Below are 21329 nucleotides of genomic sequence, written 5' to 3'. Positions count from 1 at the left end.
TTCTGGTATACTTAAATATTTAATAATAATGTGATAGCGTAAGGACTAAATGTTAACACAGACTGTCCTTGAGCTTTTGTTTCTTTTTCATCTTTTTGACAAGCAGGTGAAGAAGACATTTTAATGAGCTTTCTGCCCTACCTTCAGGATATAATCTGAACATGTAGTTTGGGAGCTTCACCTTAAAGGTAGGGTCGATAACTTTCTAAACCTAGCTTGATTTCGATGTAGCATGCTCCGACAGCTCCGCCTTCCGACTCCCCCTCCCCCCTGTGCTTCCTCTGAAGCCACCCCCCCTCACTCACATGAACGCGCACGCAGAAGCAGACCTCAGCCAAGCGTATGATGTCGCATTCAGCGGTAAGTTATACTTTATCATTTTATATGTTAAAAAAGTGACTAATTTACTAACAACTGTGGCAGCCAAGCTAGCATGTTAGCATTAGGTTACCCGGTAGTAAAGCGTTCAGAAGGAGGGCGACATTCGTCCCCAAGTTGTAGTCCTCCTGAAAACAAAGGTTTATTATAATGAGTTTTTCTTTACCACTACTCAGAGTATCGATCAGCTGGTCTGCCACTGTCCTAGAACATAAGTAATACATCTTTTACCTCATTTATTTTATTATAATCATTATTTTCATTTATTTGGCACCTTATTTATTTTCACCTTGTTATTCAGTTTCCCTTACAACATCTTACTTTTCTGCGTGTCTATAATTATTATTTTTAGTGTTGTTTTCATTTCTTATTGTTTCTTTTTAGTGCCACTTTTTGCCTAATTACCAGTCAGGGATAATATAACAGACAGAGAGAGGAGATTTTTGTCTTTCCTCTCGCTAAATCCAAAGACCTCTTTTTTGCAGCTTTTTCTAAAAACGTCTTTCTTTTCTTGCCCTTCTTAGCAGGGCAAGACGTTACCAGTAAACGTGGAATAGGTACTTTCTCCGCCACTCTGTTGTCTACTTCCGGGCTTCCTCTAACAACGGTGACGCGCTTTTTAATGTACGCTCGTGCACGCACGGGGCCGTGAACGAGCAGGAAGACCAGGAGACGTGATTGGTTGAAAAAAAACACACCGTGAAAATCCCATTGGTCGCATTTATTGCAGATTTACAGACGCTACAGTTGACAGATTTTCTTCGTTCCTTTTTCAGAATACATAAGATCTTCACATCTGTCCGGACATAATGAACATTTCTACCAAAAACTTGAAAAGTGTATCTGGAGATAGTTACCAACCCTACCTTTAAAAGACCCCAAACAAGAAGTGACAGTGACGCTGTTTCACATATTTACGTCAACACAATGTGGAAAAACACTTAGAATATGACTAAATAAATAAATAAAATATTTTTGGATCGACGAGGAGCCAAAACGCGATCTGAGAGGTTTCCAAGTTTGAGTAAACATAAATCTGTATTAGCTGTTTTATGATAGCGAAAGTATACGGAAGAGGATTAGGGCCAAATTTGATGAAGAAAATAATTTTGGTAAATGTAAAGAATAAAGTTGAAACAAGATTAAATTCCACTCCCAACTCTTATAGGAGCCCTTATGTTCCTTCTTTGTTAATTTGTAATATTTTGTTTTTTATTTTCCTTAAATGTGTCATGGCCCTTCTGTGTGTCCACTCCCCTCTCCCGGTGTGGGCGGAGATTACCTGGAGTTGCTGCTGATGAGCACACCTGGCTTCAATTACCTCACCCAGCTGACAAAAGCCCTGTGCTCCAGCCAGTCTTCGCCAGATTGTCAGTCTTCTAGACACGCTGAACTGTGTTCCTGTTTTGTACCTGGCCTACTCTGCTTCTTGATTTTTGAAGAGTTTGGACAATAAATTGCACTCACCTTGCCTTCTGTCTTGAGTCACTTTTTGGGTCAGCACCTTTGAGCTGTGACAAAATGTACCCCTTTTGTTTTTTGCTTTTAAAGAACTTGAAAGTTGTTTAGTGTCCTGATATGCCAAATTAATATATCATATTCATTATTAATATATCATATTAATAATTGGTGTTCCTGCTTATAATAAGATGTGATTCTTCTATGTGTTTTTCCTTATTCGTCTCTGTGGAGGAGTAAGATAGACTCGCACACTTTCACACACAAACGTTAGTCACAACACACATCCAACTGGCCTATCAAGGCCACTCTAAAGATAAACAATGGCGCCTGCCTTCCCAAATACATCCACGTCTTCCATGTCTTCATCATTCTCCGAGTCTCTTCCCGGGGGCATGGAGATTTTCTACCACTGTTTAATTCACTGCTTTATGGTTTTCTTCCATTAGCTTGCATTCCTTCCTCCTGTGCAGGATAGAATACCCTTTTGTACTTTTCATTTAGTTTCAATTAAATCCTTTTTTATAAGATCATGCTTTCGTCTGGACCTCATCATTTAACACAGAGCACCTATATCTGGTTACAAACGAGGACAGCCGTAAATTTGCCGTGACTGTCCTCATCAAGAGTTTTATATTTTTGAAAATGTTTAATAAAAGTATATATATATATATATAAAACGGAAGCGTATTGCACACATTTTTTTTTCTTCTTTTGTTTTTCAGAGTAATTTTTTTTCTGTTTTTGTGCTATTTTTATTTCTTCTGAATGATCAGTAAAGAAATCCATGCATCTGTTGTTTCAAGTGCTCTCGAAGTTCATAAAAAAATAGTCAAAAAACGGGAAAAAATTAGTCCGCAAAACAAAACATAAATTTAGTCTGAAAAACATGATGGAAATAGCCAGGAAAAAACTCCCCCAAAAATGTATTATTCATAAAGAAATATTTTTTTTCCAAGTGCATGCAATATATAAATATATTTTAAATATATATATATATATTTAATTTTTATAGGCTTTTGGCGCCATCTCCAGGATATAATCTGAACAACATGTAGTTTGGCAGCTTTACCTTAAAAGACCTCAGACAAGAAGTGACAGTGACGCTGTTTCACATGTTTACATAAACACAATGTGGACAAACACTGTAGAATGCGACAAAACCACGCAAAAAAAATAATAAAAAAAATAAAAATAAAAATTGGGATGTACAAGGAACCGAAAATAATTTTTCGAGTTGGAGTAAATGGAGTGACATGTCAGGCTTGCTTTAGATAAACATTTGGGGGGGGAAATTGGTCAATGTAACCATGATATTTGCTCTGTTTTGACACAGAAACATTTCCCAACAAAACCGCCCCCAGTCACAGCTCGTCCTGCCCGGTACACCCCCACCACACACACCGTAACCTCCGACTGAACCCAACCCGACAGGAACCTCCGAGAGGCCTGGGCGGCAGTACACACAGTCCCGGGAGGCGGTGAACACAGCCCGGGGAAGCAGTAGCGGCAGCTCCGACACTTATGGAGGAACTGTTGACTTGACCGTCGCCTGTCAAAACCGATTAACTGGACCGATATTAACCGACACAGTTTGGAGTTTACGACACAATTGAAAGTAAGTCTGTAGCTAAAGAAGTAAACCGGCTAATCCTAGTCATTAAGTAATGTTAGCCTCCAGACATTAAGCTAGTCTTAGAAGATAATGACTGTTTATTGGTGCTATGTTCGTGTTATTGACATTCATACTCGTGTTATAACCATTATTAAATGCAGTAAAATGTACATATTTTACGCTGTTGTCATTTTCCACCATGTGGCCCTAAAATGTACGACACACAACCCGAAGCCGCGCTACTAAAATCCACCGCCGACCCTCATTGATTTTATCTGTAAAAGCTCCTCCAAACACATTAACTGGTAAATGTAGAACATGTAAGTGTAACAACTGTTACCATGTGGTTAGTTGTTTTATTTGCTACAATTCGGCTGGATTTTCCGACGTCTAGCACTTACTGTTGCAAAGTTGTGGGCTTTAAAGTTGGAAGAGTTGAGTCATGACGGATGAGTAATGTGACGCTAAATTGTCTGTGTTTCAGGTGGGATTTTTGTAAAGCGCGATTTTTAGGCGCGTAGTTGGCGTTTTTAAGTTTTTAATTTCTGTTTAAGTAACAATACATGGATATTTACCTCATCAGTTTATCAAAGCTAACTAATCTATATCATCTATACCATATTTGAGAAAGTGAACCTATAGAATACAGTTGTTTGAGATTGTTTGTCGTGTTTTATTTTGAAATATATATAAAATTTAAGCTCTGTGAGCTTTCTTCCTCTTGCTGCTCTGTATGTCTATTTCTGTGATTTTGTTTTTTTGTTTATATTGTGTAAAAAAAAAAAAAAAAAATCCAAATAAAAAAAACAATATATATATATGTATTTTTTTAAATACAGTTTTAATGGGTAATTTAAATTTTTAAAAAAATATATTATTAGACATTTATACTACCCCACATGGGGTCATGACCCCAAGGTTGAAAAACCCTACTTTACAGTCTGTCGGATAACCCACTGCTTTTTACAGTTACTGTGTGTTTGGCTGCTTTATATGAAAACTATACCTTAGGCCAGTGTTTTTCAACGTTGGGGCCATGACCCCATGTGGGGTCTCCTTGAATTCAAATGTGGTCACCTGAAATGTCTAGTAATTAATACCATTAATTAATATAAAATAATACAACGCAACGCACAATGTTAAACAACTGTATTCTGCACTTTCACTTCCTCAATTATAAATCTAGTTTAAATAAAATGCAGTATAATGAAGAGAAGAAAGAGGGAAAATAAATGAATAAATACAATACAGTATGAAAATATCTTGGTGCACAAATCCTGGTTACTCTGTATTTATAACAAACATGATTAAAAAAGTAATTATAGAAAAAAACAAGTCTTTGGGGTCGCTAGAAATTCAAATTTGTGATATAAAAATATCACGATTTAAAAAAAAAAACAAAAAAAAAAAAAAACACTTTCTTAGGCTCTGTGCTTTGCTTCCTGGTGGATATTATATAAATACAAATATTTGTGGCATAAGACCCACAAACAGAATTGAAACTCCTACGTTTGTAGGAAATATATTTGCACATTGTGTTGAGATGAGATTCTTCCTCAGTTTTATTCTGGTAGCGACAGGAAACATGTTGCAGCAACAAACCTTAAATCTTCAAAAACAAACACAGTGAAAAACTCCCAGACAGGGAGGAAAAATGAGCACCAACTGAACATTATCAACCAATGTTTACATTCCTTCAGCTATAAGCAGCACAGCATCTTTTTCAGCACTCAGCTTTTCTCAACTATTATTGACTCTGTCACAGTAATAATACCCAGTAATTATCACCATGTCTGTTTCTTCTATGACTAATGATAAAGGAATAAATACTGAAATTGCTCATGCATAATGCTTTCTTGGCATGCTAGAACACAAATCTAACTATACTACACAAACCCTGTGTGAATTCCTGTTTAATGTAATCTTCTAAACCAGGTTAGGGACTAACAGGCAGAAGTAGCATCATGTTAAAGATAATAAATAACTGATAAAAAACAAAAAACAAAAAGAAATTACAACTACTAATAAATACAACCAAATAAATTGTAATAAACCAAACTAAAATTGGACAGAAGCTAACAAAAAACAGATTAACTCCCTTGTTTTCTTTAAAGGGGAGGTATTATGTAAAATTTACTTTTTCAAGATTTTCATCATGTCACAATGTCATTCCTTCATTAAAAACATGCCTGGAGTGTTGCCTTGGTTCATTCATGTATGTTTGAGTAATCTTTAAAAACTCTGGCGGCATCATCGTCGTCAGTGGCATCACTAATTTTGCTCAAAAAAACAAACTCCAAAAGTCCCATTTGGAACTATATTGGCTTTAAATGAGGCAGAGATGGTAAAGCAATAGGAGATCTACTGTGCAGGCGCTGTCACCAGCTATAGGAGCCCAAGGAGGGAACACTTTTTTGTTTTTTCCGCACAGACTCTCGATCTTTTAATTTTTTTTTATTTATAGAGATATTTACAATGTACAAACAATATTTACAAATTCTATACATACAAAGGAGGGATCACATCTAATCTCATAAAACACCAGCGACGTCACCCAGAAAATGCACAAATATAGTTTTCTCAGGGAATCAGTTTCTGTTTATTGTATTTCATCCTCTATGGTTTATTATGTTGGAGAAGAAGCATTATTGTCAAATAGATTTTATTTTTTTTTTTTTAAAGACAGTGGATTTGTTATCCTAAGTTAATTATTTATATTAGTTAAACATAAATGATGTGTAAAGGAAACTGAATGATTATTTTTTAAATTTCAACCATATAAATTCTAAATTCATCTATTAGTTTTTTTTTTTTTATTGCTTATATGCTTTTGTTCATGTACTCTTATCATGCACCAAACAACACTATAAGTAATTAATAAGTTTTTCTAACTTGTAAAAAATACATTGCAGTTTATAAAAATAATAATAATAAAAGGCTTCAGTATCGCAATATTACCCCGAACCGTGATACTTTGTCTGGTATAGTATCGTGGTTACTCATTTTGGTATTGTGACAACTCTACTGTCAGGGGTACTTCATCAAATCAGCTGCAGTCACAGCAAACAGCTGAGCGATAACTGCGTGTCATTAGGTCTACTCCGCTCACCATAGCTTGTTTGGAAGTGGATTAATAAGTACACAGGCACAATGCGAGCCCTATTCTGGACTATAGTTCCAGCAGCAGCAGCACGTGTGTGAGTGTGTTAGGGGTGGGAACCTCTGGGTACCTCACGATACGATACACGATACAAAGCTCACAATAACGATTATCTCACAATGACTATACTGCAATTATCTATATATTGGTCAGAAATCAGTCTACGATAATCTATGACATAACAAGAAAAAAAAAGATTAAAGATACAATTTTTATTTTATATCTCTGAAAGACAATACATTGAAAAAGTGTCCTATGAACAGTGACACTATTATAGTGCAACATTTCTGTAAATAAGTGTCAACATACCAATGTAAACAAATAAGTATCTCCAATAGTGCTTTATGTAAACAAAAAATAGGGTCTTTCTTACCAGTGACACATTGTAGTGAAATATTACAGTAAACAATATATTGGTTCCTTCAACAAACAGTGACGACATTTCTGTGAAGACGTACCTGCACATTTTAGTGAAAAAGCAGAAAAGATTTTGAAAAAAAAAAAATTGATAATTGATTGTGCGATTGTGTGTGTGTGTGTGTGTGTGTGTGTGTGTGTGTGTGTGTGTGTGTGTGTGTGTGTGTGTGTGTCGGTGACAGGGAAGCAAGATCTTTGTCTGTACGTTAGCATTCCTCACTTTGATAATCATTCAAATGTATTGTAGCGATGTAAAAATGTAGAAAGTAGCTAAATACAGAGCACAGAAAAACAGAAGTAAACACCATCCATGCGTGTTTGTATGAGTACTGAAGGGGGCGTGTCAGACAAGCTTGGAGTTTCTTAAAGAGACAGAGGTGAAATTGAGGTGTCATGAATCGTGTGCTAGAGAGGGAAATTTCTTTTAAGTTTTTTTTTTTTTAACTATTTGCTGCATTTTCCAAAAAACTTTTGGTAGCATAGTTAATGGAGTATGCAATAGAATGGTACTGTGTGGCTGAAAAAAACATGATACCCCCTTTAAAGTGGTTCTGTTTTTTTTTTTTAAATACAAAAACATTTGTTTTACAAAGTTTACAAAAAAATCCAGAAAAGTACAAATATAGCTTATTTAAATTTTATTTTTAATACTCTTTATTCATATTGCACATTATGTTGGCACTCAGTGATGGAAATAATAAACACTAGTTGTTTAAGCTCAGTTATTGTTTTCATTGATTCAGTCATAAAACAAAAACCATTTAAATAAAATAAAAAAATACATTGTTTCTTGTGTCAAATATTGTTAGGAGATTAAATTAGATTAATCAAGATGAATTCATTACATTCTCTAATGAATTAGATAAAGTTTTTTAATTGATTTACCACCTCTATTTACAGATTTCTTTTTCTCAGTGATAAACTTGAATACACTTTGTTGTTGTTATTTTAAAGGGTGTAAAGTTCAGTTATGTAAGTGATTATTATTCACTTCCAGAAAGCTGTCTTTGTGTAGTGTTCCTGCTTCTTTTCCTCACTGATCACATGGTATTTAACAGGCCACATGATGTTTTTCTGCAGATGTCGAGTCACTTGGATAACGTGAAGCCCAAGAAACGAAAAACCAACAGTGAGCTCAGAAGCTGCAGAAAGGTTTTTTTTTTTTTTTTTTTTTAGATTTTTATGATTTAGATCAACATGAATATTATGGTTTCTCATTGAAGGGGCGTTTAAAGACATTTCTGCTTAAGTGGCTCATGTAGAACAATGCAAACGTAGGAGCTGCAATCAGGGTTGGCATTTTTTCCAATTACAATTATTATTCTTCCCCTGAAAGTCAATTACAATTACATACTCAATTACTAAAGTTTAATTCCAATTAATCACAATTACTGAGTGTGTAATAAATAAGCCCATATAACGTGACCTTCTTATTGTGTTAGCTTTCTGTTAGCATCTCTTATGCTAACGGGTCAGTTTTGACCCATGTCTTGAATCAGCTTAAATCAAAGTTCATTATCTGAACTCAATTACAATTCAATTACGATTACAACAGCAACTGCTTTTTTCAATCAATTACAATTATAACTACACAATAAATGTAATTAATGATCAATTACACAATTACAATTATAATTGACCTTAACTCTGGCTGCTATTAAAGGCTAGTGTAGGAGGTGCAGGTTAATGTTTTTTTAGTGCTATAATGCTTGATGTGTAAAATAAGACTAATATGAACTTGTGTAGACATGTTTATCATTTTAACCCTGTTTTTTTGTTGTTGTTTTTGTAACAAACGTTCCACAGGGATCAACTAAAGAGAGAAGTATGAAGAGCCCAAAGACACAACCCACAGCGGGGAGCAGTACAGGAGCAACTGGTTACAGGAAGCCAGTCGATCCTTTAGAAACGCCATCTCTCATCAGCTGTGAGTGTCATCTGTCTACAGGAAGTAGGAGGTGCTCAGCGTCACCACAGCTGGAAAACCAGGAGGGCAAAGAGAACAAACTGGGTGCAGAATTGGGGCGTGGTCTAGAAGGAAACAGAACCAGTGACAAAGGGGAACCAGAACACATGGACTATGAAGAAACGGGTAAAATAGTTTACCCAGACGACGACAGCAATGAGATCCTTCCAGTAGAGCAGTTCTTTGGAAATTTACACACTGTACAGGTGAGATGTTTCAGTTTTTTATAGTAAATAATAGGCTGATGTTACCCAACATGCTTTGCAATTGTAGAGTATGGCCTCAGGGTTCTCAGCAGGATTTTTTTCTCACAGTGTTGGGGGATTGCTTGGTACGTGAACATTTCTAAATTTCTAAAATAAACCCTCTAAAATAAACACTATTTCCAGCATTTTTAGGTCAAATTTTTTGAAATAAAGCTGAAGTTCCATTAATTTTATATTTTTATAGTGTTTTATTGAGTTGATTGTTGTTGTTTAGATTATGAAGCACACTGTTTATATCCCAAACATAGTCAGGTGGAATGTACATGGACTGGTCTTGCAGACTGTCCGCACTCCTCAGAGCTTTCATACTTGATTTGAAAAATTCATGCTGAGCAGTGTTTTGTGCGATACAGCAGACTCCGCACAGTCGTAAAATCTGACCTTTGTACAAAATTACCCTGGCGGAGTCCGCGCTCCGAGAATGTCTGCTCTAGTATGTTTGAGTCTTTACAAATACACACAGTAAGTAAGAAATCTTTATTTATGGAGCACTTTGGCTGATGAAGGTGTGGGCAAGTAAAACCTTTGCTTTCATTCCTGAAACAGTCAGATGTTGTGTGGCGGCCTTTAGTGGGCCTAGTTCAGGAGATAAGAGTCCAGGTGGTGGAGGGGGAGGGCAGAGAATCCTGTCTTAAACTTCCAAGGTGAAAATTAAGCACTGCATAATGGAGGGGGAATCCATTGGATGAAGAAAAAAAAGTATTTACTGGTCTTCATAATCCGAATTTGGTAGTTCAAACATTAGATGGCCGAGCATTAGTCCTTTCCAATCTCTCCAAGATCGATTCCATTCCCCGCAGACGTTCCAGAGTAGCATCCAGCTTGCCTCTGACTTCGTTCAGCGTGACAGGCTACATCGGGGCAGCTAAGTGGCTGCAGGGGTCCTCAGGTGAAGGCAGGAGCATCCGAGCAATTCGTCTGTGGTAAAAAGACGGTTATGCATATTAAAAAGAGAGTTAAAACAACAGAGGCACACCTGGAAGTCCCTTTGTGTCCAAGTGTGCAACAATTATTATGACGGTATTGATTAAAAAAGGAAAAAACAACAGAAAATCTCCCTACATCACAGCATCAGGGGCTCCTACGCTCAACGGTGTTGGAGAAACTCCTGGAACCTATATCTTCAAACTGTTAAATGATCTTTTCTCATCCCACAGGAGTTGCCTCAAAGGCCCCACGCAGCTTCATCCAGGGCCCACCAGAGACGACATTACTACGCCCCAGAGAACAGTGATGATGATGATGAAGAGCTGAACCTCAGCAGCAGGCAGCATGAAGATGGACCATGAGCTCAGTGAAGATCAAAGTCTCTAATTTATGTTTTAGACACAAAGAAAATCTTTTACATATTTTTAAATTCATGCCTTTTATTCAGCTTCACTGCAGTGGAATCCAACAGAAGCAGGTGTAGTGTGAGAGGTAAGAAATAACAACATAATAAGTGAAGAATTTCTGACGTTTTTGCACTATTCAAAATTCATTTAAATCCGTCCAAATATCTGATTGACAAGGACCAACAAATGCACACAAACACCAAACTGTATTTAAACTTTGTTAGTTGGTCTAATGCCCAAGTGTTTTCTTTTGTTTTGTATTTTTATTTTTATTTTTTTATACAAAAAATGCATTTATAAGACTATAACAGACACAAAGTGCTACCTAATATATTTATTACTGCGGTTGTTTGTGCTCACTGATTAGTCACACCTGGTCAGTTAACACGTCATCATTTAGGTCACAAGTGCAGCTTCTTATTTAAAGATTTGCCTTGTGAAATGCCAAAGAGTGCCCCGTGAAAGTTAGGAAACTGCCAAGTGCATTTTTTTCTTTAAAAGTAAAAAAAAAAAAACAATATTGATGCAGTAACAACAAAAATCCTGATTTAAACGACACAGAAAAGACAAGAAGGTTGGATGTCAGGCCACAGAGCAGCCCTGGATGAACCGTGTCCTTTATTATACGTAATGTTGTTTTCTATAACACAGTGCTTCTCAAACTGTTTTTTTTTTGGGTTATTTCCAACTTGGTAAACTTTCCTCTCCCACCTGGGCCCCTTAACAATAACGGAACAAGTGACGTCATATTTCATCATAAATAAAAAAAAACCTGCATGAAAAACAAATGTAAAAGCTCAGTAGTCAAAAACAAAAAGGACAAAGAAGATGTCACGTCATGTTTCATAATGCAACTAACATATTTCAGGAATAAATCACAACTCAAAAACTAAACTTCATTTAATGAATAATAGTTAATTAGTCAAAAATACAGGAAATAAAGGAACATTGTTAGCAATCTGTGGCAAACTGCACTTTTGTTACATTTTATTCCTGGCCAATATCTAATGCAATCTAATAATTTCTCTCTTAATTTCTGCTACATTTTTAGGCTTCTCTTTATTACTTTGTGTGTAGGCGTTTTGTTTAGTGCTAATGATCTCAGAAAGGCATTTTATGAAATTGAAAAGTTTGTCGAGCCCCACCTGTGGGAAAACCACTGCCGTAAAGGAATCGTTCACTAAGTGTCCGTTATTGCTCATCAATGCTTGACTGTGCGAAACAGACTGCATATAAAATGAGGAAAGTGTCTCCACCCTCTAAAGAAATGATGTCAGAATCAGACATTGAACAACACAATCAGTGTATGCAGTAGTGTTTATTACACCTTAAATAATCAATATTAGCTCACCACCTCCTAGTGGAGCCTCTCCCACTTTCCTCTGGGTGGTGCCTTCTGTCCATCACTGTTTGTACAGTTTTCTTCAATGCTTCGTTTATATTTCCTAGCTTGATATAAAAGTATATTTTTCTACATTTCTCTTTTCTTTCAGCTGCTTTATACATTCTAGTGAGGTCTCAGCAAAACCTCCGTCAAATGACCTCAGGATGTAAAACACGACATGATGTTGTATTTTGAGGAAACCGGAAATACACACGACTTAGGGCTGGGCGGTATGACCAAAAATGTATTGCAAGGTATTTTTCAAAATTCTATAGGTTTCACGGTATATGACGGTATTTATTTTTCATGTATAATCAGGTGTTCACAGCGTTTTCTACTGGTTGAGAGAGGAATTACTGCAGTAGATTAACTTAGGATGGTCTATTTTACTGTCACGATGAGTAAATATTGTGGAATAATTCCACACTAGTAGAAGTTTGCAACAGCAGCCCGATGGCTCTTTGCCGTGCTAGCTTTGCTTTAGCATTAGCTTGATTTCCAGCTTTAAATGCTGCATACTCAGCGGTGTGGTGGTTTCTTATGGTTAATAATGTAGCGTTTTGTTTGCAGCTCCACCACAACTTATTTCTGTGTTATAGGAATTACAAATTGTGATCCTTTGCCCTATTTTTTTGTGTATTACTGCCGAAATGCTAAGCTAACTGTGCCTCCATGTCCATAAGTGTTGTTCTCCTGTAGCAGAGGCATGCGCACGCAGACACATGTTCACTCGTGTTTCTTAACCATTTACACGTATGATTTACACCATAACTAACACCAGAGCGCTACTGTTTACATTCCTATTTAGAAGTGCAACGTTGAAAAGGGCGGGTTTGAAACGCGGTGCAGCGTAGCGTTCTAAAATTTGTGTAATCAAATACACCGGTACATTAAAAATTCATATCATAAAGAAAATATACACCGGAATTCAGTATGAACTGGTATACCGTTCAGCCCTAAAATTACATCAATATGTGCAGCTATGTGCAGAAACAGGAGTGAGTTGAAAGCTGTTATTTTCTATTTTTTTTTTTTTTTTTAAAGCTTAAGATATATCAACGTTTCATTTAACTATGTATTCATTAATCAAACAATACGTTGATAAATCCTAACTTTAAAAAAGAATAAAAGGAAAAAAAAAAACGGCTTTTCAACTTGCTGCCTCGTGTACTTCCAATTCCTTCAAAATAAAACGCCATGTCGTGCTTTACGGACTGAGGCTGTTGAGTTTGATGACTTTTATTTTGAAGCCGAGTGCGTTTGGTTTGACAAGTAATGCCGTTTCATCTGAGGTTTTGCTGAGTCATGAGTCAGTTTGGTCTGATGACTGACAGAGGTTTTCCCGATACATGATACCTCACTCTGAGACCTGAGGATGTCCTAAAACGTGCACTGTAGCTACAAAAGTGATTTTTTTAAACTTTAGACAGAAAGTGGTGATTTAATTATTTTATATTGGAAGTTATTACAAGGCCATTTATGAGAACAGACAAAAAAGAGTGTGAAAAATAGGGAAATGATTAACAGCTGGAAAGCTGGAAAAAGGCAAAATAACAAAACAAAAACATGATTAAAAACAATATCTGCCTGAGTCTCTGATCTGAAAATGCATTACTAATAATTCACAGCATTACAATAAACAAATAAAACAATCCTTGGCAGTGACTATCATAACCTAAATAAGAAATGTTGCTCCGTATTTGGAGTAAAATGCAGTTTGAGGATAAACCTAAGAGGTCTGAACCAGTGGTTCTCAACTGGTCTCACCCTGCGACCCAATTTTGCCACCATCATTAAATCATGACCCACTTTTTTTTTTCTTTTTAACAATTCAACCAACCAAATTGAATCTTATTAATCCATAGAATCTTTTTTTAAACATAAATCTATATATTTGCCTGTGCAACAAGCATTTCACAACAGGCCTGTCAAAATAAAAGTCCAACCCAACCTGAGAGACTTTAAGTATTTATTTATTTTTGACTAGCTGCCCGCGACCCACCAGTTGAGAATCACAGGTCTAAACCTTAACTGAAATGGAGAGACATGATTCATCTTTTTATGCAGTCTGTGTTTGTTTTGGCAGCTTAATAATTAATTAACTGACACATTCTGTACATAGACACTCTGTCATCCCTGATGAGATTCATAATGAAGTCATTTTTCACACAAAGCCATTCATTTTTTCTAAGCACTCAACGGAAAACTCTAATAAATAAATAATAAAAAAAATAATCTAGCATCCAACCCAGAGAGGGCAACGTTAACATTAGCACGACAGCTTTTCACATCTTTGTATTTCTGTATATAGTTGATAGTTTGAAACCATCCATCAGATAGGTAAATATATTTTTTGTACTGCCTTATTAAGGCAACAATTGTTCACATCCTTCTATGCAACGTTCAGACTGAGTGAATGTCATCTGTGTCACATCCATATTATGGAAAAGGATTAGGGAAACTGAAGGAAAAAAAACAGATCCAGTAGTGGAAAAAATAAATCATAATTGTAGAACACATTACAATAAAAATATATGGTTATCTTTTTTTTTTTCTTTCAGTAGTTCAGTTTTTTGTTTTTTTCGACAGTGTCCCTAATCATCTTCCATACATACATCAGTGCCAAAAGATGCATTTAAAATAAATGTTTTTCATGATCTTACGACCTTCAGTGTATTCTTTGCCAACCAGTCATCTCTGATTTTTTTTTTTTTTTTTTTAAAGTAAGATGTTCATAATTATTTTTTGAAAGTAAAAGTCCTGAGTTCAACTTCATTATGGTAAAATAATCTCAATGTCATCTAAACAAAATATTTAAAAACTATTCAAGTCACGCGTTTCCTCTTCCCGTTTTGCTTCTGGTTTACTTTGTCATTCACGTCTTTTACAAAAATCTTCTTGCTGTCACACAACAGGTTGTGAGCGACTTTCTTGTGGCAAACGATGTACACGAGTTTCAGGTTCTCCCTGGTGAACAAGAGTCTGTAGAAATAGTTCACGTTCACATCCGTGCTTCTGTGGTTCTGTAGAGCATCCAGCAGTGTAGGGATGATCGTTCTTTTTTTTTCAATCCTGGAAAACAAGACAACACGTCAAAAATAACTCAACTATAAAACAGGCCAACAGTGGGAGTCTTTCTGGTCTTCAACATGTGGTTTGCTGCCTACCTGTGGTCCAGATTCCAGGTGCTAAACACAATCCTGCTCTCTCTGCTGCCATAAGGGTTGATGGAGTGGAGAGACGGGCACATTTTTTCATCAAATGATCCCTAAAAATTACAGAGAAGAAAAAATACAATTGCAACAATCAGTGCCTGTATTCACCAAGCTTCTCTCAGAGAGCTCCAAACTTAGCTTAAAAACCTCTGAGACTGCACAGGGTCCACCCCATGTACTGGCTTCAGAGGGATAGTGACAATAGACGGGATAAATCACGTGTAAACCTAAGAGAAGCTTATTCAAGGTGAATTAATTTTACAGTCTGGATGCGGAGTGATGGTTATCAGTCCGCTCAGAGCGGCAACTGAGATCACAGCCAACTGTAGCTGGGTTTCCATAACAGATTTTCACAAAATAAAAGCAATGTTTCTAAATGTCGCCAATGTATAATAGCGCTTTGAACGTGTTTCCATTGATGGTTGTTTTGGAGCTTCGTAACTCCCGTCACGAGCTGACAGCAGCAGCTGCTGTTCAGGGCAGTAACTACAGAGTGATGCGTGCATTCATGTGAGTCTCTAAAACACCAGAAAACTCTCCAATAACACAAGACAAAGCCCATTTGTCACTAGTCTCTATTGAGAAAAAAGTCGCTAAGAGCGTTCACAAAAGATAGCGGTAAGTGAGGCTAAGTTTCAGTTTCGAAATGGAGCGGAGAGAGGATTCTACATACTGCAGCTTTAAATCGCCCGTCATGAGTCTCTTGAATGTAGTCGTGCTTTTTGGTCGCTTCATCGCTCTAGTGACGTGACGACTGAGTAATAATATGTGTCTGCAGGCAGCTCTGAGAGGGCTGATCACTCCTACGACCTCATGTTTACAGCACTTATCATTAGGGATGTTCGATAAAACTTTTTCATTTCCGATATGATACCGATATTGCAGTCTTGCGTATTGGCCGATACCGATATTGATCCGATATCAGCATGAATCATACAAACTTTTATTAAAATAAGTAATTATTATTTTTTGATAAAAAAAACTCAACGTGCTTTCACACCGAACGCGACTGAAGCAATTCGATTACATTACAATCAATGTAAATGGCGCGACTGGAAGTTACCTCCCCTAAAGTGACGTGATGTGACGTGTAATTTGACCGATGAGGTCGCGCTCAACCTCATCACTCAAAGTTAAAAAATCCTGAACTTTTTAAGCAACTTAAAACGACAAATCTTTCGTCCTTCACTGTCTGTAGCGCGGAGGCTGCAGCCCCTCCCTGTTCCCTCCCGCTTCAGTGCAGACGGCTGCAGCGTAGGGCTGTACAACTTCCTCAATTTATCGGGGCAAAATTAAAGCGGTTCACTTCTTGGAAACCAGAGTAACTACTAATCATAACACATTGAGTGAACTCATTCTTTAATATCTCTGAAAAGGAGTGATCAACCCCCTCTCTCTTTCTTTCTACCCTGTCACCAGCTCATCACACACACACCTACACATACACACACACACACACACATTGTTCCTCCCTGGTGATCGCGACACTGGAGCGATGAAGTGATCAAAAAGCACCACTACGTGCAAGCGACACATCAGGGAAGATGGAAGTAACTGCAGCGCTGCGGTCGCGTTCGGTGTGAACGCACCTTCAGGAGTTGCGAGAAAGTTGCTGGAATCGCCCGAGTCACGTCATCTACATTGACTTTGAATGTAATCTAGTCGCCAGAGTCGCGTTCGGTGTGAACGCGCCTTAAGAGCTACTTTTATCCTGAGGATGCTCTGTTAATACGGGCACTGCTCACCTGGCAGGTGAACCATCCGTCTTTAGTGCAGAGACGGTCCTGCTGCTTCACCGTTCTGTCAAAGTAGCAGCCGTTGTATTTGTCTTCTTTCAGCATCAGCCCGAGATGCTCTGATGTCTTCACAAACTCAGCCTTGGTTTTGGCTTTTTTAATAGATTTAGTGGCTTCATCAATCTGTGATCAAATACAGCACAGTTATTACATGTATCATTGTGACGTTATAGATCATTTTTTGAGGGGTCTGACCTCTTTCATGTAGCCTCGTATCCTGTTCTCACAGTTGTACTTCATGTAGGCTGACTTGGTTTTAAATCGAGTGTCAACACCTGGAATTTAACACATTTGTTATTTAGAACAAAGTAAGGAAGAGGATTAGGGTCACTGGAAAAAACAGCCAGTTTAATGTGTTTTTTTTTTTTAGTTTAATTTATTATTTTGTAATTTAATTTTTGTCTTGATTTTTTATTTTATTTTTTCAGTTCAGGCATCCCGAAGAATAGATGGAAAAAAAGAAGAAGAAAAAAAAAAAACAGGACAGCAAAAAAAATTAAGACCAGAAGAAAAACTAAAAATCAAGACAAAAAAGTAAAGATTAAGAAAAACAAAAAACAGACAAAAATTTTTTTTTTTTTTTTAAAATGTTCTACAATTGTGATTTTTTTTCTTCCACTACTGGATATGTTTAGTTTCTTTTTTTTCAATGGCCCTAATCGCCTTCCGTAACAATGTCATATTGAAACAAGCAAAACAAATGGTGAACATTTGTGTCAGATATTGGGTTTTTTTTTTTAAATCTTGTAATAATGACCAGTTTGATTTAACTGTAAAGTGACATTTTTATTGGGTGACTAAATGTATATTAGGGTAATATAGAAGTAGAAAAACATTGGCTACACCTTGGAACCATTCTTCATCGTCCTCTCTGCTTTCCAGCTCTGATTTGTCCTCCAGGTTCTGTAACAGGTCACTCAGGATTTTACGTCTTTTAGAGGATTTTTCATCTGAAAGCAGCTCCTTCGCTGCTTCGATCAGACCGTCTGCATGTCTGTCTGTGTTCAGCAGCCGACCAATGTCACATGTCACTGGAGTTCAGAAAAAAAACTTGTTAATCTGGGTTGGCAGGGAGACTTTTTTTTTTAATAGCAAAAACTCTAAAAGCAGTATTTTTTTAACCTTGGGGTCACCTGAAATTTCTATTAAGATTAAAAAAAAAAAAAACAAGTTACTTTATTTTATTTTCAAATTTAAAAAAAACAACACAATCTTAAACTACTGCATATTTTAACTTTCTCAAATATAAATCTAAAAATATAGTAATATATAATATACTATATATAAACAAATGAACATAAACAAAAAATGAAATAATGTAATATATAGGTTTTTTTGTTTGTTAAATAGATAAATAAACCAGTAAAACTGGCTACTCTGTGTTTGTAACAGTATAACAAACATGATCAAAAACTAATTCTAATTGGAAAAAAGTATTTGGGGTTGCCAAAAATGTATGATATTAAAATGGGGTCATGATCCAAAAAAAGATTGGAAAACACTGCCTTTAAAAAAAAAAAAAATTAAAAAAAAGTTTTAAAAAACATTACTGTTCCTGTAGCACTTTGACATTTCTTGCAAATGAAAATATGTGTCTGGTGGCTCTGTTTTACCTCCGCTCCATGTCTGCTCTTCTGACAGAAGGATTAATTCTGTGTTGTCAGGCAGCGTCTGGAAGAATTCCTCAGTAATTACTGTCCCATCCTCGTACAAACAAACACGTGCACCCGACAATGGGACCTGAAATACAAACACATGCTTTGTATTTAAACAAGTGAAACACATCTCCCTCTTTCTTCTACAAGTATATTTCCAATGGCAAAGATTTGTAATAAATCTTTTTTTTTCCATAATTTTGTCTGTTTAGTGAGACAAGTTTGTATATTACAAATGAGTAATTTAGTTGGAATAATTGCACACATTTGATGTGGGCTGTTCTACAAAAAAAAAAGAAGGACCATTTAATACGAAACTTTCATATCCATCGATCATATTTTAGTTTGTGCACTTATTCTTTTATATTTAATTTAAATAAATTGAACAACATTTGGAAGCATTGAAAATTACAATGTTGAATATCGCATGTTTTACTGTTTATTTTATAGCTTATTTTGGATCAAAATACTCATTTTAGGAGTCGCTGCTTTTGCAGAACTCACTCACACGTCTGTCCCTTATAGGAGATAAAGTTAAAATTGTCACATATTGTGCAGCTGTTTGTTAATAAATGTGCCTGTGTGGCATTTTACATCCGCAAATTTAACCCAGAATTGTCTTTCTGAGAAGAATTTATTGAGTTAAAAATATGAAGATTTATATTGTATATTGCCATTTTGAGAAAAAAATTTAATATGACAAAATTAAATTGGATACAAAATGTCGCCTTAAAAAGTGTTTTCTTCTGATTATTACAGGTGATAAAGAAATAAACAATCATTTCTAGGTTGTGTTTGTGAATATTAAAAAAAAAAAAAAAAAAGCAACCCCCAAACAAAAAAGATCTACTCGTTGGAACATGTATGTCTATCAGTCTCTCTGACGTCACATGTTGTTTTTGTACAAAGAAAAGCGGAATACAGAAGTAATAAAAAACTAACTAACCTGTAGTAATTTACAGCCTTTTTCCAGCAGCTCTTTCACGTCTTTAGCTGCTACTCCGTACTTCTTAGTTCCATTAAAACCTCTGATTTTAGCAGGTTTACTCTTCTTTAGGAATCGGAACATTTTATCTGTTCGTTGTACATTCTTGTAACTTCCGTTTCCGCTTTTCTTCTTCTTCTCCTCCTCGTTTGTCAGAGGTTGGTATCCAGCGTTTTGGCTCATCATCGCCACCGTCTGTCTCAGCAGTGAGAGTGTAGCCTCTGCATTGTCACCCATTAGCATTAAAAGGCTTAAAATAAATGTTTATTTTTTCACAAATCCTGTTCTATGCTCCTTTAATGCTTCACCGACCTACATTTCACCCACAATTAACACTGCAGCTACATCAGTAGCCTACACATCAATGAATAAACATTTGTTGTGATTTGCTGCCTCCTGCTGGTCACTGACGGTCATAGCAGTTCGAGATATGGACCTTAATACATATTCAAAACTATGATAAGGACGCAGGAGAGACTTGTACTACTGTAAAAATGTACTAATAAAAATCCACGGGGTGGTGATTTCCATGTGAAAGTCTAAAAAAGAAAATACATGTGAAAATTGTGGATATATTTGTAATTTATATATATGTTTTACTTTTTTATTTTATAGCTTATTTTGGATCAAAATACTAATTTTAGGAGTCACTGCTTTTGCAGAACTCACTCACACACACACACACACACACACACACACACACACACACACATATATATATATATATATATATATATATAAATTACAAATATATCCACAATTTTCACATGTATTTTCTTTTTTAGATTTTCACATGGAAATCACCACCCCATGGATTTTTATTAGTACATTGTTTTTAATGACATCACTGCAATGCAGTTGTACTTTGAAGGATGCGGCTAATAAAAGTAATACTAATATTACTAAAACAACAACAACAAGTACTACTAATATATGTAGAAATGTTTTCATAATTAAATATGTGCAAATGTGAAGTGTAAGAGTACAGCAGCTGTCATTATTAAAGTCTCAAATGAATGGTCATCACCCTTTTAACGCTGTATTTTGGAATAATGTTTTTAAAGCAACACCTGAATCTCAAATAGCTCATTAGAATAAATCTATAGTATGTATGGGGTGCCGAAATATTTTGAACATTTAGCTCACTTTTTGAACATTTGAGACAACAGCACATTCTAAATCATTGTCAAAATGTGTAAGCATGAAAAATAAATCTAAATGTAAATGTTAAATATAAATCCATCCATTCATTTTCTGACCTGCTTGATCCTGTTTTCAGGTTTGCGGGGTTAAACATTATTTGTTAAATCTAAATCTAAATGTTCAACCTAAATCTAAATTTTAAATCTAAATTGTGGTTACATGAGTCGTGATTGTTAGGCTCTGACCTGCCCACTTTGCATAATTTCTAAACAATTAGCTTAACACTAGGCGACCAATTTAACTTTTAGATTTAATATTTTGATTAAACATTTAGATTTAGATATAAATTTAACATTTAGATTTAGATTTCACATTTACATTTAACATTTTCATTTAGATTTAATTTTTATGTGTACACATTTTTAACGATGATATAGAACATGCTGTTTTACATGAATTTTGTGTCTCAAATGAAAGAAAAAATGAAATAAATGTGAGGAAAGTGAGTTAAATATTAAAAATATGTCAGCAATGAAACAGTGACCGAGTTTTTACTT

At 35.8% G+C, this 21329-nt stretch overlaps 2 protein-coding genes across 4 annotated transcripts; one reads left to right on the top strand and one right to left on the bottom strand.

Annotated features, from left to right (window-relative positions):
• Positions 1–3119: 3119 nt before the first annotated feature.
• Positions 3120–11411, top strand: c7h1orf174 (chromosome 7 C1orf174 homolog). Of its 3 annotated transcripts, none has more exons than XM_028454133.1 (4): positions 3120–3454; positions 8109–8157; positions 8835–9200; positions 10418–11411. In XM_028454133.1, the coding sequence occupies exons 3-4, from the start codon at positions 8856–8858 to the stop codon at positions 10547–10549; spliced, it is 477 nt and encodes a 158-aa protein (XP_028309934.1). In that variant the 5' UTR covers positions 3120–3454; positions 8109–8157; positions 8835–8855; the 3' UTR covers positions 10550–11411. The 3 variants fall into 3 exon arrangements, with proteins under 3 accessions (XP_028309934.1, XP_028309932.1, XP_028309933.1); XM_028454131.1 differs by having other exon boundaries at positions 3121–3454; positions 8109–8180; XM_028454132.1 differs by lacking the exon at positions 8109–8157 and having other exon boundaries at positions 3121–3454.
• A 3199-nt stretch (positions 11412–14610) lies between these two features.
• dffb (DNA fragmentation factor, beta polypeptide (caspase-activated DNase)) lies at positions 14611–19771 on the bottom strand. The gene is made up of 7 exons (XM_028453977.1): positions 19591–19771; positions 18603–18729; positions 17835–18020; positions 17185–17264; positions 16939–17112; positions 15146–15246; positions 14611–15050 (listed from the first exon to the last, which is right to left on the bottom strand). Exons 1-7 carry the CDS (start codon positions 19711–19713, stop codon positions 14804–14806), a joined length of 1038 nt encoding a protein of 345 aa, XP_028309778.1. The 5' UTR covers positions 19714–19771; the 3' UTR covers positions 14611–14803.
• Positions 19772–21329: the final 1558 nt, after the last annotated feature.

Source organism: Gouania willdenowi, chromosome 7 (assembly GCF_900634775.1).
Source record: "Gouania willdenowi chromosome 7, fGouWil2.1, whole genome shotgun sequence".
Lineage (NCBI taxonomy): Eukaryota > Metazoa > Chordata > Actinopteri > Blenniiformes > Gobiesocidae > Gouania > Gouania willdenowi.
This window is presented reverse-complemented; position numbering and strand designations above follow the sequence as displayed.

Coding starts and splice junctions, on each gene's coding strand:
- c7h1orf174 (XM_028454131.1), top strand. CDS start 8,109: ATGTCGAGTCACTTGGATAACGTGAAGCCCAAGAAACGAAAAACCAAC. Junction 8,181..8,834: donor AGCTCAGAAGCTGCAGAAAG/GTTTTTTTTTTT, acceptor AACGTTCCACAG/GGATCAACTAAAGAGAGAAG. Junction 9,201..10,417: donor GAAATTTACACACTGTACAG/GTGAGATGTTTC, acceptor CTCATCCCACAG/GAGTTGCCTCAAAGGCCCCA.
- dffb (XM_028453977.1), bottom strand. CDS start 19,713: ATGTTCCGATTCCTAAAGAAGAGTAAACCTGCTAAAATCAGAGGTTTT. Junction 18,730..19,590: donor AAGGCTGTAAATTACTACAG/GTTAGTTAGTTT, acceptor TTTGTATTTCAG/GTCCCATTGTCGGGTGCACG. Junction 18,021..18,602: donor AGAGCAGACATGGAGCGGAG/GTAAAACAGAGC, acceptor TCTGAACTCCAG/TGACATGTGACATTGGTCGG.